Raw genomic sequence first — 18,531 nt, forward strand, 5'->3', positions numbered from 1 at the left:
TCAACTGGATGAACTTCGAATGAGTATTTATCAAGTGTCTTCTACCTATCGTTAGCCACACATATTGTACCAGAAGCCTGGAAAATTAGTAGGGTGGACCCGCTACTGAAGGCTGGCAAGGATGCCATCAGGGGTGAATCGTACAGGCCGATTTCCCTCCTTTCGCCAGTGGCAAAGATTCTACTTCTGCTCACGATGTACCTCCTGTTTGGTTGGCGGATTATCCACAATTCCAGTAAATGTGATATTGCGGTTAGCAACGAAATGCGTCTCTATTGGCGTTGTTAGTCCAATTGGATTATTAAGTGTTGACTTGAAATGTTCCATCCACCTTAATAACTGTTCATCCGTCGCAGTATGTAGGGTTCCATTTTCGCTCATGATAAGTTTGTTGGTGTAAGTTGGTTTTCCGCACAATGTCCTTGATATTTTGTATAGCGATTTGACGTCGCCTCTTCTAGCAGCTAGTTCAGCTTGGTTTGCTTGTTCATCATTCCATTGTAGTTTGTCTCTTTTTGCAGACTTTTTTATACTCATTGACAGATTTTTATAGAGTGTACGTTGGTCTGTAGCATCTCCATTTTCATTTGATATTCTAGTATTTAGAGCATTACGCTGTTCAATAATTTCCCACGTATTATTACTAATCCAAACTTTCCTCTTATGGTGATTGAAACCTATTGTTTGTTTGGCGGTCTCATTATAGATGTTTATGATATTTGTATTGATATCATTGATATTGAGGTATCTGCTGTTCGTGACATGAGGAAGTTGACTACTGATCGATGTCATAGAGGCATTACGGTGTTCTTGCACTTTTAGTTTCTCCACATCGAATTTGCGGTTTGATTTGGTTGCAGTTGATCTTAGACTCGCCAACTTCAATTTAACTTTAGTCATGACTAAGTAGTGGTCGCTGTTAATGTCAGCTACTCGTTTTGATCTCACATCCAGCAAAGAAGATCGCCATTTGGAGTTTATCAAGACATGATCAATTTGTTTTTGGTAATGCTGTTCGGAGAAACCCATGTTATCTTATGCTGAAGTTTGTGAGGAAAGACAGTGTCAACTCCTCAATAGGCTGTGTTTCTGTAAGAGCGTAGGAATTTATGATGATAAGATTGCGTGCTTTGGTTTTAAGTTTCACTGTTATCAGTCTCCCATTAATAGGATACCATGTTACCACGGACTTGGCCATTTTTTGGTCATCAACATCCCAACACCTCTACTATGTTATTCCCCTTCTGGTCGACCGGAGTAAAGAAAGACAGTGTTTTAATTTATCAGCTCATCTTTTCCTGCCCACCTTGTTTCTTGTACATCCAACAGGTCAATGTTGTAGCGCAGCAGTTGATATCTGAGTTGATCCAGTTTGCTTGTTTCATACACGCAGAGAAAAAATATTTTTCGCTTTTGTTGGAACAAAAATATCTGTTTTGGTTCCAAAAATGTATTTGTTTTGTTCAAACATTGTAATCCAAATCCAAAAATACCATCTTTTGTTCCAAACATAGAAAACAAAAACAACTTTCGAATTTCCGCAATATTGTAAAAATCGTTAACAATACCGATTGTAGGAACTATCATAATCTAATTTTGTTTACAAAAAGTATTGTCAACCCAGAAAACCAGCCCAGAAATTTTTGATTTGAGTGTATATACTTCTCATATACAGTTTTCACATAACTTGGATATAAATGTCTCGTATAATATTGCAATCATTGATGAACACAATGCATGGTTTGCTGCATTGGCTGACAACAAAGTCAAACAAAAAGCCACAAGCACCCACCACAACATAAGGAATAATTAAACACCATAACAAACACCGATATAACACCAAACCTCAAAGCACAATGAAGATAGAAGAATGAAACAAAACAGAAACAAATAAAAACAAGAGTCTCATTGTTGGTATACATACACACAAAAACAAAGACAAAGGCATCATGTCATACAAACAAAACTCACCATAATTGTTTTTTTCAACACGGCATCGAGAGAAGAGAAAAAAGTGTCGAAGAAAAGAGAGAACTATTGTCCAGTTGACAAAAACTATTTTTGGATTTAACAAAACCCAATTGTTGGAATCACAATACTACATTTGGAATTTAACAATATCTTTACAATACATATTTTGCTCTTCGAATATTGTTGGATCAATCATATTTTTTTCTCTGCGTGTACAGCGTGCGTACTTTCCATGTAGCAATTTTTAGAGCATTTTTCATGCCTATAGTTGGTTTTTGGGTTCGGTATCTTTGATTTGGTTCGGTTTCATTTATCGAAATGTTCTTGCATAGATTAGGCACCTCCAAAATCCTTGTGTCAGCTGCCGGAGCAGGGGGATTTCTCATACGATTACCCCTTGGAGTAGTGTATTCTCTATAATTGTTTCTTGGGTGATGAGTCCAAAGACACGTTTTGAATATTTATATAGCGGGCCATTCGATCCGAAGCAGACGCTCGCGTGCAGCCGCACCTAACCTGGCAAACAGACGCTGCAGTTGTTTTAGTACTCAGCCGCCCCTAATATGGGAAAACAGTCGCTCACAGGATTCACGTGGGGTCCGCGGGGTCGTTAAGCCCGTCATCCCTTTTTAAGGAATGACCCTGAGGACTGCAAGGGGGTAACTCCTCATGACACTAGTGGACTATATTCATGAGGAGGCGAAGGTTTTACCCGTGCATCAGGTGTTACGGCAGTGAGCATCTCTGTCACTCATTAATGGACAGGCTTCCCCACCCAGTCAGGAGAAATTTTCCTGTACTAGAGACAGAGGTCCAAAGGTATTAACGAGAACCTCTAGGCCAACGAGCCTAACAGGCAGGCTTGGAAAGCAATAACACCGATGTAGCCGTGCAGGCAGTACAGAGATACATTGTGAATTCTGTACTTGGAGACCATCCCCATCATGTGGATTGGGACCACACGACACACCAGCTAACCCTTCTCATCAGTCTCTTGATTATGTTCGGACGCAAACAGTCCAAGTTGCAGAAGTTTTGAGTCTGGATACAGAGGAACCAGAACTTGATAACTGAAATAATACACCATCGAAAATATTTGCGTTGCTACAAAAACAACAACATTATCTTGGTACGAAAAGCTTGGTATGTCCGTACAATATACAACAAAAGATCATTTTACGTCTACGTGGAAAATTAAGGTCCAATATTAACTCCACATGTCATAAAGAACACATCCCATCGCCTTAGTCAGAGAAGCAATACTTATGTTTACACGTACCACTTGAGTGAAAGTACCATGCTGACCTTCCTCCCTACTAATCATTCAAACAACTCGAAAGCCTTAAGTTTCATCCCATATTGCCCAGCCCTAATTTGTACATTGGCATTAAATTTTGTTTTTATAGTTTCTAATATCTCTATTTGTAATTTCCTAGAAAATAAAATAGCTTTGAGACAATATCTTTGCTCAAGATTGAGCTAGCTTGCTTGCTGCTGGCAAATATTTGATGTGTGTGACCAAGTGAAATCAAATAAATAAATTTTAATTAATTTTCTACACATTTTTATTAAATACTGCCGTAAAATGAATTTATTTGTTATTTAGATAGGCGTTCTGGCACGCACACAGCCAGATACGAATGGAGAGAGAGAGACAAACACACACACATATATAGCCAAACCTTCAATTGAAAGTACAATTTTCAATGAAAGGATAATAAATAATGTATTTTAGCCTAAGCACGTTCACACATTTATGTCCTACATGAACCTGAGCTTGTTGTGCGATGATGTTTTTCAACGTTTTTGTTTATTAGTTTGTGTCTGTGTGTGTACGAGTGTATTTGAAATTTCAGTTTAGATGAGAGAGAATAAAATTCATTTATTTTTCTTCATGCCTTCTAGGCAATAAAATGCACATTGTAATTAAAAATCCTTTAATATCAAATACACTGCCATAGACAAGCAGGTTTTGCTGTGTTTGTCTACATTTCTGTGTGTTTGTGTCTAAATACAAATACATATTGGTGTATATGCAACAATCTGATTCACCTTTCAGTACAGGTAAAGTGTTTAAATACGTTCATATATCTGTATACCGGAGGGAAGATTAAAGATTTCCATTGCAGCAGCAAGGTAACGGCATGGAGAGGGTGACGTGGTGTGGGCAGGGGAATGGAAACAACAATCAACAATATCTATAATCTATTTTAAAATCCATAAACAATTCACATTTGCTTTTGCCAGTATTCAACATGTTATGTCTCTATTCGCCCCATGGTTTTATTTGTTAAAACATTTGTCGTTGCTCTGGAGCGGGGATATTAAGCTGGGTCATAACCAAGGAATGCAGTCAAATATAATACGCTATGGAGGACTTCTACCAATTAAAGATCATGAAAAGGTCTCTCATGAAGAGGTCTTCAATGGAACACCCTTTGTAGGTCTTCTATGAATAGAACAGGTCTTCAATAGAAGACTCTGTGAAGGTAATCTGCTAATGGAAGACCCTGTGGTGTTCTGCTTTCAATAGGAAACTCTGTGGAGGTCTTTAATTAAAGGCCTCGTGGATATATTCTGTCAAAAAAGACCACGTGGAGTTCAAAATAAGACCCTTCAAATATTCCCTATTAATAGAAGACCATTATGCCAATAAAAATCACTGAGGAGATCTTCCATGAAAAGAAGTCCCTGTGGAAGTTTTCTATCAATTAAATATCTTTGTGAAGGTCTTCTGTCAATAGACTCAGAAAGGAGTCCCTGGGGTCTCCTATGAACATATTACACTTTGGAGTTTCTCTATCAATAAAATACACTATGGAGGCTTTCTATCAACAGACTACAACAACAGTCTTCAGTTAAGGACTTCTGTCAATGGAAAACCTTGTGAAGGTATTCTGTCAATAGAAAACCTTCTAGAGATCTTTTATCAGTAGAAGACTCTCTGAAGGTCTTCTGTCAATAGAAGACCTTGGGAAGGTCTGCTGCCAATAGAAGCCACTGTGGACGACTTCTGTCAATAGAAGGACTTGTGAAGGTCCTCTGTCACTACACTATGGGCGCCTTCATCAATAGAAGGCACTGTGGAGGTCATCTGTCAACAGACGACTTTGTTGAGGTCTTCTGTCAATAGAAGACAATGTGGAGATCTTCTGTAAATAGAAGGTTCTCTGTCAATAGACGACTCTGTGGAGAGCCTTTATCAATTGAAGACCCTGTGTAGATCTTCTGGCAACGGAAGACCTTGTGAAGGTATTCTGTCAATAGAAGACCGTGAGGAGGTATTTTATCAATAAAGGACCTCCTGGAGATCTTATGTCAGTAGAAGATCTCTGGAGATCTTCTGTCAATAGAAGACCTTATGAAGGTCTGCTGCCAACTGAAGCCACTGATGAGGTCTTCTTTCAATAGAAGAGCCTGTTTAATTTTTCGGTCAATAGATCTTGTGAAGGAGTTCTGCGACTTCAACAATAGAAGACACTGTGGAGGCCTTCTATGAATTGAAGACTTTGTGGAGGTCTTCTGTCAATAGAAGGCACTATGGAGGTCTTTTGTCAAAAGAAGACCCTGTGGAGGACTTCTGTCAATAGAAGACCTTGTGAAGGTCCACTGTCAATAGAAGATACTGTGGGCGCCATTAATAGAAGCCACTATGGAGGTCTTCTGTAAAAAGAATACTTTGCTGAGCTCTTCTGTAAAAAGAATACTTTGCTGAGGTCTTCTGTCCAAAGAAGATTTTGTAGAGGTCTTCTGTCAATAGATGACCTTGTAAATGTCTTCTGTAAATAAAAGACCCTGTAAAGGTCTTCTGTCAATAGAAGACCCTGAGGAGGTCTTCTGCTAATAGAAGACCCCGTGGAGGTTTTCCATCAATAGAAGATCCTGTGGAGGTTTTCTATCAATAGAAGACTCTGTGTGGATCTTCTGTCAATAGAAGACCCTGTAGAGATCTTCTGTCCTCCTGTGGTAGTCTATTAAAAAAAGAAAAATCCTTTGAGCGGGACTTTTATCAATAGAAGACCCTGTCTAGGTCGTCCCTAAATAGAAGACTCTGTAGATGTCTTACCTAAATTAAAGACCCGGAGGTCTTCTTTTAATAGAAGTCACTATGGAGATCTTCTGTCAATAGAAGACCATATATATAGAAACAGAAGACCCTGAAGATATCTTGTTTCAATAGAAGACCCATTGGAGGTCAACTATCAAACAAACGAGCCTTCGGTGCTCTTCTATCAGTAGAATACCCAGCGGCGACATCAATAGAAGACCCTGTAGAGGTCTTCTATCATAGAAGACAATGTAGAGGCCTTATATAAATAAAAGACTCTGTGTGGGTCTTCTGTCAATAGAACCCTGTCAAGTCTTTCATAAATAGAAGACCCAATGGTGGTCTTCTTTTAACAGAAGTCACTATGGAGGTCTTCTATCAAGAGAAGACCCTATAAATTGAAACAAAAAACCCTGGGGAAGTCTATCTTCAATAATAGACCCTCTGGAGGTCTTTTTTAAAAAGAAATCCATGTGGAGGTCCCTTTACGGGAGTCATCATGTGACGACTTGAGTATTTGTATTAAGTTACAGCCATCTCGGTTCGAAAATTTGACAAAAAAAGAAACTCGAAATACATAAAATTGGGCAATATCGGCTAGACTTAAACCAAGATTTGTAAGGATAGTTTGTTTGCGAGTAAGTTTTCTATCTTCTGGGAAAACAAAAATCCAATTAACAATCAATTTGGTAAAAAAAATGTGACTAAAATCTTCAATAAACCTTAAATCGTGGCTAAGCTTACATGGGGACTATATCAAACGTGGAACTATACTGACTGTTTTTTGGAAGGGATGTTTTGTAACTTATGAATGTCTCTAGCGAAAACTAAATACCAAATTTCAGTTATTCCGGTTTATTAATGTGGCTAAGGCTTTCAAAACTCCAAAAAATGGAGGGCTATACGAAGACGTAGGCCTAAACCGACAAATTTCTGGTAGAAAGTTTTATGCCTTCAACGAAGACTAAATCCTAAATTTCAGCCGTTTCAGTGGGACATTGAGATCACAATCTTCAACACACAGATCGAAAATCGGACCTATGACGACAAATTTCTGGTGGAAAGCTTTATACCCACAATTTAATCAAAATTGTTAGCCATTTCGGTGTGGTGAGGCTAAAACATTTAAAATACCGAAAATCGGAAGGTACCGTTCTACGGGGGCTATACCAAAATGTGGACCGATATAGCCTATTTTCAATACCAAATATTCTAGAAGTATTAGAAATTTCTATACCAAATAACAAAGCCCTATCTTAAAAATTGAGAGCTGTAACTTGATTTCAGCAGACGGACGGTAGACGGTTCTCCGATAAATATTTCGATGTGTTGCAAGCGGAATGACAAATTTGATTATACCCTCCATATTATTGAAATTGAAATTTTTAATTTTGATTTTCCGGTCCACAATTCCCATAAAACCTTTTTTTTTAAAATTCGATTGATAAAGTTCTAAATAGGCTCAAAGAAATATGTATATTACGATCGGTTTATTAGTGTTTGAGCTAGAGTTGGCACCGCAAAACGCTTTGCCGACAGAAATATACCCTCAGCCTGTCTAAATTTAAACATTCATCTATTGACAATATCGTATTGAATACGGGTTACGGAACCGAAACCCTTTCCTCCCATAATTATGTATCAGCGAGTTTTTAGATTTTGTGGCCCTCTTTGGAGGTATGAACTTGCCGACTAAAAGAATGTTGGACTAAAGCTCAAAGAGTTGGGGAGGAGGTTACTAATGGAATACATCGGTATAGTCCATTTTGGAAGTAAATCTCATTTCGGGAGTGTTGCTGAGGAGGTACATGAAAAAATGAATCGGCATGGTCCATTTTGGAAGTGGGTCTTATTTTGGGAGTATTTTTTTAGATAGATCATCAACGTATAACTTAGAGGTTTTGGAGCACTACGTTATAATATCATTGATATTCGAACAGACCGTAAACTACACTTAAACATAAATGTTGAACTTTTGTGGGGAGGTACTCTAAGAAGAAGACCGAAATGGACAATTTTCAAAGTTAAACTACATTTGGGCAAAGTTTGAACTAAATCGGTTGCTTCATTCAACAGATATAGCGCGTACCATTTTAGCTAAAAGTTTGAAACTTTTGTGGGGAAGTACACGAAGGAGTAGTCCGAAACTGCTCATCTTCGAACTTATTCTAAGTTTGATCAAAATATTACGAAAGCCAAGTTTTGGACCGAATCGGCTGACTATTCGGATGTTATCGTGCGCTCCAGCCACTACACATAGTGAGAGTTTTTTTTACAACTTTGGGTTATTTTCTTAGGAGGTTTGAACTTGCCCCTGAAAAAAATTGTACTTTCGTAATGGGGACAACGAATACTAGTGGCTGCATCAAAAACCAAAGCGATTTTAGAGCAGATTTCAAACTGCACTTTTCCGAAATTTAGTGTAGGAGGTACTCGAAGGAATGGACCGATATAGTCTACACTCGATCCTTATCTAAGATTCACAGAAATAATACGATGTGCAGAGTATGGACCCACTCGGTTACTTCCTTCAAGAGTTATTGTGCGCACCACTTGAACTAAACATTTTGAACTTATATGGAGAATGTATCGCAAGGTGTGGACCGATAGTGCCCATCTTCAAATTTAAACTAAGTTTGGACAAAATATTACGAATGCCAAATTTTGGACAAATGTGCCAGATCGAGAGTTATTTTGCGCTCCAACCACTACACACGGTGTCATAGGGTTTTTTTCCACCTTTTAGGCTATTTTCTCAGGAAGTATGGACTTGCCCCTGATGAAACTTGTACCGTCGTATGCAAGTTTTGTGTGGGAGCTACCCGAAAGAGTGGAACGATTGAGTCCATATTGGAACCTCATCTAAGTCTGGTAGAAATTTAACGATGTGCAAAGTATGGACCACATCGGTTACTCCCTTCAAGAGGAGAGGGGGGGGGGGGAGAAGGGGAGGTACCTGATGGAGTGGACCGAAGTGGCTCATCTTCGAACTTAAACTAAGTTTGGACAAAATATTACAAGGACCACATTTTGGTCCAAATCGGTTCATCCGTTCGTTCAGCCAGCCAGACATACGCACGGACATTGTTAAATCGACTCCAAATTGTATGAAACGGATTTCGTCCAAACATACTTGGGGTCTAAAACCATTATTTCGATGAAACACATTTTGCCCGTATGAAGGTATAAAAACAGGTTTTCGTAGACTGTAATTCTTTAACAAGAAAAATTCAGAATGTAGATTAAGATATGCTCTTTCGAACAAAAAAGTTTTGTAGTTTTCTCGGAAAAATTTATAAAAAAATGACTTTTATTGGGCTTTGCAACTGGGGGTAACCCCTTAACTGAATACCCTGAATTGGTTTTCTACCAATAGAAAGCGCTGTGGTAGTATTCTCTAAATAAAATACTTTCAAAAGTTTTTCCATAAATAGAAGAGTGTTTGAAAGTAGTTTTATCTTAAAAAAAGTTTGACAAAAATCTAAAATCAGTCAATTCCTTACCTTTACCATCTCTCATAATCATACATATGTATGCACGAGTATGTATATGCCACACATTGTATGCACTTTTATGAATATTTGCATTTAGAATCTATATTTGAACGAACAAAATAAACAACAAATATATATGTAGACCAACAAACACTAAAAGCTTTAACAAATATGAATGTATATGCACGGCAGTATATTGCGTGTATTTGAAAGCAGAAATCACAAAATAACAAGGCAGACGAGAGAGAGAGAAAAAATAATCAAATATAAATTAAAAAAATATTTCAAACCAAGGCCTTGAAGGTATAAAATCTATATGTTTTGGACTTAATATAAATTGAACACATTGTGCAAATGTTTACATACAAACACAGAGATATACAAAGATGGGAAATAAAATTCATTTGTGAAACCCATCAGTGACAAATAAACTATTTGATATGTCAAATTCTTTTAAAAAGAGAGTTATATTTGTTATGCCCTTGGGTACTACATCCAAAGCAGTAATAGGTTTATTACGAGTTCTAGATCTAAAAAATATAAATAGCTATTGGCGGACGAAATTCAACAAATAATTAAAAGTTTTTATTTAAAACAATAATCAATAACATTTACAAGTTGTTACTTTAGTGACGAATTCTATAAGTTCGAAGTTTTCTTGATGTTTGGAATGAATTATCCAATTCCAAAAATAAATTCTGTGACCCAAATCAATACGGAATAGCAAAAGTTTACTCAGTTCCCAAAAAAGTGGCATCGATCAGTTCTGCACCGAAAGCGATTTCAGAAAAATATGCATCCTTCTGTGTGATCTTTTTAACATCTTGCTTTGGAGGCGAAAGTTATATGTCGCAGTATACAAAAGCGCGTGTAACTCGCTTTTGCCAGCAAAGTGTACGTAAAGTGTGATTCTCAAACACGCCTTTTAAATTAGCGCCAAAGATCTGTAGAATGGAAATACTTATAATATAGTTTTCGGCGAGTTAGCGACATAGAAGGTAGTCGTAAACTTCTACCGATAACAATAAGTACTGTAAAATTTTATTTTAAATTTTCATTCATAATTTTGCGTCTTAATTTTCCCTCAAAAATTGAGTAAGAGATTCACACTACTGTCTATCGAATTGGATCGAACATTTTCAGGTGTTGTTCTGGACGCGTCCATGCGAAGGACTATGACTGGGGCTATATTGCAGCCTGCTGCGTGAACACAGCCCCCAGTGAGTCGTCATCTGAATACACGACTCCTTAAAAGTCCCCCAACAGCAGCCGCACACGCAGAACTTATCAACAGCCGTTGCTGTTCGAATATCTGAAAATGAATCCTTTTTGCAATTGAATAGCAATGAACTCCTAGGTAAGATCGAGGAAATAGTGGATTTAATGATCGGAAAGAATATTATGATCGCGGCGGTGCAGGAAACCAAGTTCATCAACAACTGCATCTTACAGAGTTGTGATGGTTACAACGTACTGAGGATGTATCGCACAAGAAGTAGAGATGGGGTTTAAGCTTTCCAGTTGTGCCAGTCTGTTCAATACGTACACACCTATCTCGCCGATAAATATATGTATGTACTCCAGGTTATATAGGAAGGTCGGAACCGTCTGGTCTTGTGGGAATTTACTAATCATCATGAGTTGTGGCATTTGGTCCTGGAAACGAGAGAGATGCACCCAACCATAATGATGTTTGGGTAGCAGAAAGTTGATTCCATGACATTAATGCTGCAGCCGGTCACCAAACACCTGCTGGTCAAATACTCGAAGTGAGTCCAAACTTCCCATCAAAGGCGAAGGGATTATCAAATGAGCGTGATGAAATTCGTCGTGTCAACACCAGTGACCCCAGATTTAAGGAACGGATATTGGAAGTTAACAGGTTGGTCGGTGAACATAAGCGGAACAATTGGTTAAATCATCTGAAGGGATACAACATTGGAGCCGCAATAAGTAAATTGTAGGCACCCTGAAAATTATAAAGATAGAACCTGAGTTTGGAGACGCTACGCTGACTGATACGAAGAGGTGCGCAAGTTTTTTGCAATCGACAAATCGTCGTGCAAGCCAGGAATGATACGGCGAAGAGAGAAATACTGCATCGCATCAGATCTATTCCTGCCGAGGGCGAACCACCACAGTTTACAATGGATGATGTTGCGAATGTCATAAGGAAAGCTAAATCATCCAAAGCGTTGGGCCCCGATGGCATCTCCATGGTAATACTGGAATAGCTGGATGAGCCGGGAGTCGTGTATACCACTAAAGTTCTCGAGCTGTCGCTAGCCGCCCACATCGTTCCCGAAGTCTAAGAAATTGGTAGGGTGGTCCCGCTACTATAGCCAAGGATGCATAGACCGATTTCGCTTTTGCGTTATGAGTAGCGCTGCACGCCATCTTCGCACAAATTAGCCGAAAACTCAACCAGAGCAAACCGTGTAATAGAACAGTGATGATGGCGCTTGGCGTGTCAAAGGCATTTGGCACTGTCTGGCCACGTTTGAAGCATTGTACAATCAATTACATGTGTGGACGCCAGTCGTACGTGGAGTTCAGGAACAAAAAGTTCAAGACCCGTACAGGGAGTTCCCCAGGGCGAGTAATATCTACGGAATTGTTTAATCTCCACCTCCCCTGTATTCCACACCCTCCAGACAGCATTGAGATGGTATGATGCTAATTGTACGATCTTGGCGTCATTTACCTTCCCTGATGTCATTTGTTAAAGGCCGATTCCTATTTGAGTGATATTACAACCATATTCCAAGCGAGGGATATGCAAAATATCCGCCACTATATTTACGGTCCATCTTTTCACCACATGGACGGCAGAGGTGAGTACTGAATTGAATACCACGGTTAATGGCAGCAGAATTCCGACCACAAATTAAGATCTTAGGGGTCACATTCGTCAGTATGTTCACGTCGTCCGCGCATGCTAAAGCTATCTGCGACAAGCTGAGATGTAAGAACAAGTCCCTAACCGACAACACGTGGGGTACACGGTGATAAAATGAAATGAAAGGAGTTTACACCTGGGAAGTTTTTGAGGATTCTGAAACTTCAATGTGCATAGATGAGAAAAATCAAAAAACAAAAAATCGTCGGAGCGATTTTTAAATAAATCGAGGTCAAAGTTTACATTTTTAGGGGTTTTTTAGGTTTTCAAGATTTTGCTGGGAAATCGCATTACCTATCAAAATGGAACTAGTGATACATATCTTCGTATTTTGAAATAACAATGTTCATAAATGAGAAAAATCTAAAAACAAGAAAAAGTCGCTAGAGGGATTTGTAAATAAATCGCGGTCAAAATTCACATTTTTAGGTTTATTTTAGGTTTTCGCGAATTTTCTTGGAAACCGCAAGTCCTATCGAAGTGGGGCTAAGGAAAACGTTGTAGCTGTGAAAATTCTCTAGAGGATTGACCGTTGTGATTTGTTCCTAGGTTTTACAATTTTTCAGATATAGAAGTGCAGGTCACATTTTTATACCATCCATCATAATATGGAGGGTATAATTAAATTTGTAATTCCATTTGTAACACATCGAAATATTTATCGGAGACCCTATAAAGTATATATATATTCTTGATCAGGTTAAAATTCTAAGTCGATAAAACTATGCCCGTCTGTCCGTTCGTCTGTTGAAATCAAGGTACAGTCGCACTTTTTAAAATAGAGCATTGTAATTTGGTATAGAAATTTCTATTACTCCTAGGATGTTTGGTATTGTAAATGGGCTATATCGGTCCCCTTTTTAATATAGCCCCAATAGAATGGTACCACCAGATTTCCAGTATTTGCTAGGTTTAAGCCTCATTTTAACACCGAAATGGCTAAAATTTGGTACTTAGTGCTTTCCCCCAGAAATTTGTCGGTATAGGTCCACGCCTTCATATAGCCCCCATAGAGCGGTACCTTCCGATTTTCGGTATTTTAAAGGTTGTGGCCACAATATTCCTTAGAAATGGCTGAAATTTGGTATTTAGTCTTTGTTAGGGGCATACAACTTTCCCCCAGAAGCTTGTCCGTACAGGTTCACGCCTTAGTATAGCCCCCATAGAACCGTACCTCCCTATTTACGGTATTTTGAAGGTTGTGTCCTCAATATTCTACCGAAATGGCTGAAATTTGGTATTTAATCGTCATTTGGTTTAGTAAACTTTCGGCACGAAATTTGTCGGTATAGGTAAACACCGTGGTGCAATGGTTAGCACGTCCGAATTGCACTCAGAAGGTCTGCGGTTCGAATCCCAGGCCAAGCAACATCAAATTTTCAACGGTGGCAAAATTTCCCCTCAGTAATGCTGGCGACATTTCCTCAGTGTTTAAGCCACGAAAAACTTTTCAACAAGTGGTTTCGTAAGACACGCCGTTCGGATTCGGCAATAAAAAGTAGGTCCCATATCATTGAGCCCATATGAATCGGCTAGCACTCATTGATATGAGAGAAGTCTCCCTTGTCCCTTCAGGGATGTTGTGGGAACATATGTATGTACGAGGGCAGTTCGGAAACTTCTTAGCCTAGCACAAAAAGCGCGGTATAAACAGAAAAAAGTTAAGTGTTTTGGAAACTTCCATCTCTGTTATGAACACATGTTAAATTTTGTTTCGATCTGGCAACTCCTTCATATAGAAACAGGTGTTCAAAAAAGATGCATCCGCAATTTTTTTACAATGGAAAAATTAGAAATGCGTGCTGTCATTAAATATTTACATAAAAAAGGTTTATCGGGACAAGAAATTCATAATGATATGGTGAATGTGTTAGGTGAAAGTGCTCCTTAATATGCAACAGTAAAAAATTGGGTTGCTGAATTTAAACGTGGTCGTACAAGCATTGAAAGTGAACCACGTAGTGCACGTCCAAAACAGCAACAACAACAGAAATTGTAGCCAAAGTGCATGATATGGTATTAAATGATCGACGAATAAATGTGCGTGAAATTGCTAATATCATGGGCATCTCAAATGATCGAGTCCATTTAATTTTGCATGAAGAACTACAGATGAAAAAGCTTTCTGCAAGATGGGTGCCGCATTTGTTAACAGTCGATCAAAAACGCATAAAAATGGACATTTCTCAGGCTTGTTTGGATCGTTTTAAGCGAAATAAAATGGATTTTAAGCGTCGTTTCATAACTGTTGATGAGACATGGATCCACCACTATACCCCACAGACAAAAGAACAATCCCAACAATGGACTGAAGCTGGAGGAAGTGCCCCAAAGAAGGCAAAAACAATTCAATCGGCTGGTAAGGTTATGGCAACGGGTTTTTGGGACTTCAAAGGTATTTTATTGATTGACTATCTGCAAAAGGGTAAAACAATAAATTCAGAGTACTATTGCAACCTTTTGGATCAATTAAATGTACAAATTCGAGAAAAACGTCCTGGACAACACACCAGCGCACAAGCGCACAATTGCTAAAATCAACGAATTAAAGTACGAGTTGCTTGACCATCCACCTTATTCTCCTGATTTAGCTCGAAGTGACTTTTACTTGTTCCCAAATCAAAAAAAAAAAAAATTCCTTGCTGGCAAGCTTTTTATCTCAAATGAAGATGCAATTACAGTTGTAAACCACTATTTTGAAGACCTTGAGGAAAACTATTTTAATCAAGGGATAGAAGTGCTAGAAAAGCGTTGGACTAAGTGTATTGAAGTTTCAGGAGATTATATTGAAAAATAAAAATATTTTTGAAAAACGAACTATTCTCTTTCATTGATAGGCTAAGAAATTTCCAGATGATCGTTATTTTAAAGGTTTTAGCCTCATTATCACACCGAAACGGCTGAAATTTGGTACTTACTCTTCGTTGGGGGTATAAAAATTTCTCCAGACCCACGCCTTCATATTCTGGTTGTGGCCACAGAAACCCACCGAAATGGCTAAAATTTGGTATTTAGTCTTTGTTGGAGCTAAAAGCCATTCTGACTGAAATTCGTCGGTATAGGTCCACGTTTCGATATAACCCCCATAGAACGGAACCTCCCGATTTTCGTAATTCTGAAGGTTGTGACGTCAATATCCCACCGAAGGACCGAAATTTGTTATTTAGTCTTCCATGGGGTTATAAAATATTCCAGAAGAGAATTATCAGTACAGGTCCGCCGGTTTCTATATCCCCCATAGAAGCGCAGCAGTTGAATTACGGTATTTTGAAGGTTTTACAGAAATGTCGGAAATTTGGTATTCGGTCTTCTCTGAGTCTAAAAACTTTCTGCCTGAAATTTTTAGGTATAGGTCGACGTTTCAATATAGCCAGCATGGAACGGTGCCTCCGAATTTCGTTATTTTAAAGGTTAGCCACATTTTTTTTGCCGAACGTGCTGAAATTTTATAAACCTACAGCATACAGATCAAACAACACATTACAACAAATATTCTCAAGGAAGATGAAAGCGTACAAATACAAATTCCGTGCCAGCATTTGGAAGTGAGTTTCTTACTCCCTCGCCTAGGAAGTCACTCCGGAGACACGCCAAAGAATATCTTTGGTGAATTACACAAGTCACTCCGGAGACACGCCAAAGAATATCTTTGGTGAATTACACAAGTCACTCCGGAGACACGCCAAAGAATATCTTTGGTGAATTACACAAACAATTTCTATATCCTTATTGTGATTACCTTTTATCGCGTATGCCGACACTTCGCAGTGACTTCTGAGTGACTTCCAAGGCGATTGTTTACATTTATTTAATAATTCAACACATTGAACAAATATGTGACATTTTTCTATCCGAAGATTATATAAGACGGTGGTGCAGTGGTAAGCATACTCGCTTTGCACTCTGAAGGTGGCAAAGAAAACACCGTATTATCTCAACATATGAAACAGTGGGGACACAATGCAGACTTCGATAATGTGAAAATATTCGAAAAAGAATTCGAAAAAGAACAGAAATCTGGTTTCAATTAATGTTATGGTGTAGGGTATAAAAAAATTCGACCCTGTCGAACATAACATTTGACAGTACTTCCCGCTTTAACGTATTTTGAATGACTGTAGTTTGGTACTTCGGATTCTTAATGGGTAGAAAACATGGACATCCCATTGGTATAAAACCTTGATATTTATTAAATGACATATTCTACTCCGCCTACGAACAAGCCTTGACTTGGCCAAATAGTTTAGTATTTTCATAAACATAAGGCAATTATTTATTCCATCTTATTTCAATTCAATTTGTACTGGAGGATATTAAAAGTTTGACCGAACTTAGCGCCATTTTTAATAGTTTTAAGCAAGTGGCAAGTAGTTCACTCATGTGCCCACATAGCTACCTTCTACTTAAATTTATAAAACTTCGTTACAACTTCCCTCATAGACATTTAATTAGTTGATTAATTAGTTTAAAGTAAAACCAAAATATATAACTGTATCTAAAATGTTAGACATTATTAAATGCACTTCTAAACTTGCAATGCTTGTTCTACTTCTAATGTGATCTTTATCTTCTCAGTTCTTGTGTCAAAGTGTAAAACTTTGCTTTGTGCACGTTAAATTTCGAGAAATATTTAATAAGGATAAAAGAGGAATATTTACAATTTTTAATTTAATTAAAAGATATTACAAAGTACAGGAAATACACATTGTATTTTGCAATAGTATGAATATGTGTGTGTGTGCGATGTTGTATTGTCTTCAAAGTCAAAGATCTCATCTCATTATGTTGCCAAAAGGACACAAAAAGTTCCAAGTGAAATCAGCATGCTTGAATCGGCATAACCAAATTCATGCTAAAGACTAATTAATTAACCGCACACAACATTTTTGAATTAATCATTTATAGAAACAGGTGAGAGAGACACATAGGCAGTGAAAGAGAGGGAGATAGACATTAAATACCAGACTATCAAATGTTACTATAAGTGTGCAAAGATGATGTCCTGTGGGTGGTTTGTAATGCATGCCTTGTATAATTTAAGTTTCTGCTCATATTCAAGAGTGTGTGTGTGCGCGTGCCTATGTATGTATAACCTCTTTTTGAACAAATACTAATAAAAACTAATTACTGAGGCGTTTACATATGAAATGAAGCCAATAAAACCACATTGAGTTGTTAATTAAGTGGCTTTGACAATTTTGTTTTATTAGTGTTAGTAATTGTTGTTGTTGATGCTGTTGTACTTGTTGTCATTATTATTCTTGTTGCCATAGATGTAATATCAATGCCGTTGTCATCGATATTTGTGGACAATACAGTGGGCATTCGCAATGAAATGTAAATAAGATTCTCTTAATTAAACCCATAAGAAGACAAATGACAAGTTATGGCACTACTGTTTTTGAAAAGAAATCTGAAGAGATCATTGTAATAATCTTAGTATAGGGGGTATACGTTCCACTATTCTAAGGACAATTAGCGGGAGGACATATAATAGGTTTAAAACGCCTAAGCGTAGATCAGATTAGGATTCCTATACGGCGAGTTGCAATAAGAAAAAAGTGAGGTAGTAAAGCTACAAGAATTCCTATGGAAACTATAGAGAGTAGGTGGAGGGAATTAATTCTGCATCCAGATTCCGCAAGATCCTCTCGAGGGATCCTTAAATCTTAGGCATTATCAAGAGAAGCAATGGATCATAGACAAACTCCACCGCTGAGACACTGTAATTGCTGACATGTACACACTTCCCGGCTGTAAGGATGCTAACAACCCACGCATTCGAAATGTGTATAGCTCGTCCGTATAGGTGAAGAGATGAATTTTGTCAGCAATATAATCATTGACCCAAAGATTCTATAGGCGATTTACAAATTCCAATTATATATATTATCCGATTCCGGATGGTATCAATCAACCTGGCGATGCTGCTACATATATGCGTCTCCAGCTGTTATGTGATTAACATAACAGAGAACAAGTAAAAAAGCGTTAAGTTCGGCCGGGCCGAACTTTTCATACCCTCCACCATAAAATATTCTGAACTAAAATGGAATAATTAGTTTTCATTCCTGTCCCCAACTTTAAGTGGGTACGTTAAAATGTCAGATAATGTACAT

General features: G+C 38.0%; 1 protein-coding gene across 1 annotated transcript; it reads right to left on the minus strand.

Moving 5' to 3' along the window:
* Positions 1 to 180: 180 nt before the first annotated feature.
* LOC141403207 (uncharacterized) lies at positions 181 to 1,029 on the minus strand. Its single transcript, XM_073985389.1, has one exon. The coding sequence runs from the start codon at positions 1,027 to 1,029 to the stop codon at positions 181 to 183; it is 849 nt and encodes a 282-aa protein (XP_073841490.1).
* Between the last annotated feature and the right edge of the window lie 17,502 nt (positions 1,030 to 18,531).

The sequence above is a fragment of the Musca autumnalis genome, unplaced genomic scaffold (genome assembly GCF_047663935.1).
Source record: "Musca autumnalis isolate F117 unplaced genomic scaffold, ASM4766393v1 scaffold_4, whole genome shotgun sequence".
Classification (NCBI taxonomy): domain Eukaryota; kingdom Metazoa; phylum Arthropoda; class Insecta; order Diptera; family Muscidae; genus Musca; species Musca autumnalis.

What these genes read in the sequence shown, in the direction of transcription:
- LOC141403207 (XM_073985389.1), bottom strand. Translation starts at nt 1,029, where the DNA reads ATGGGTTTCTCCGAACAGCATTACCAAAAACAAATTGATCATGTCTTG.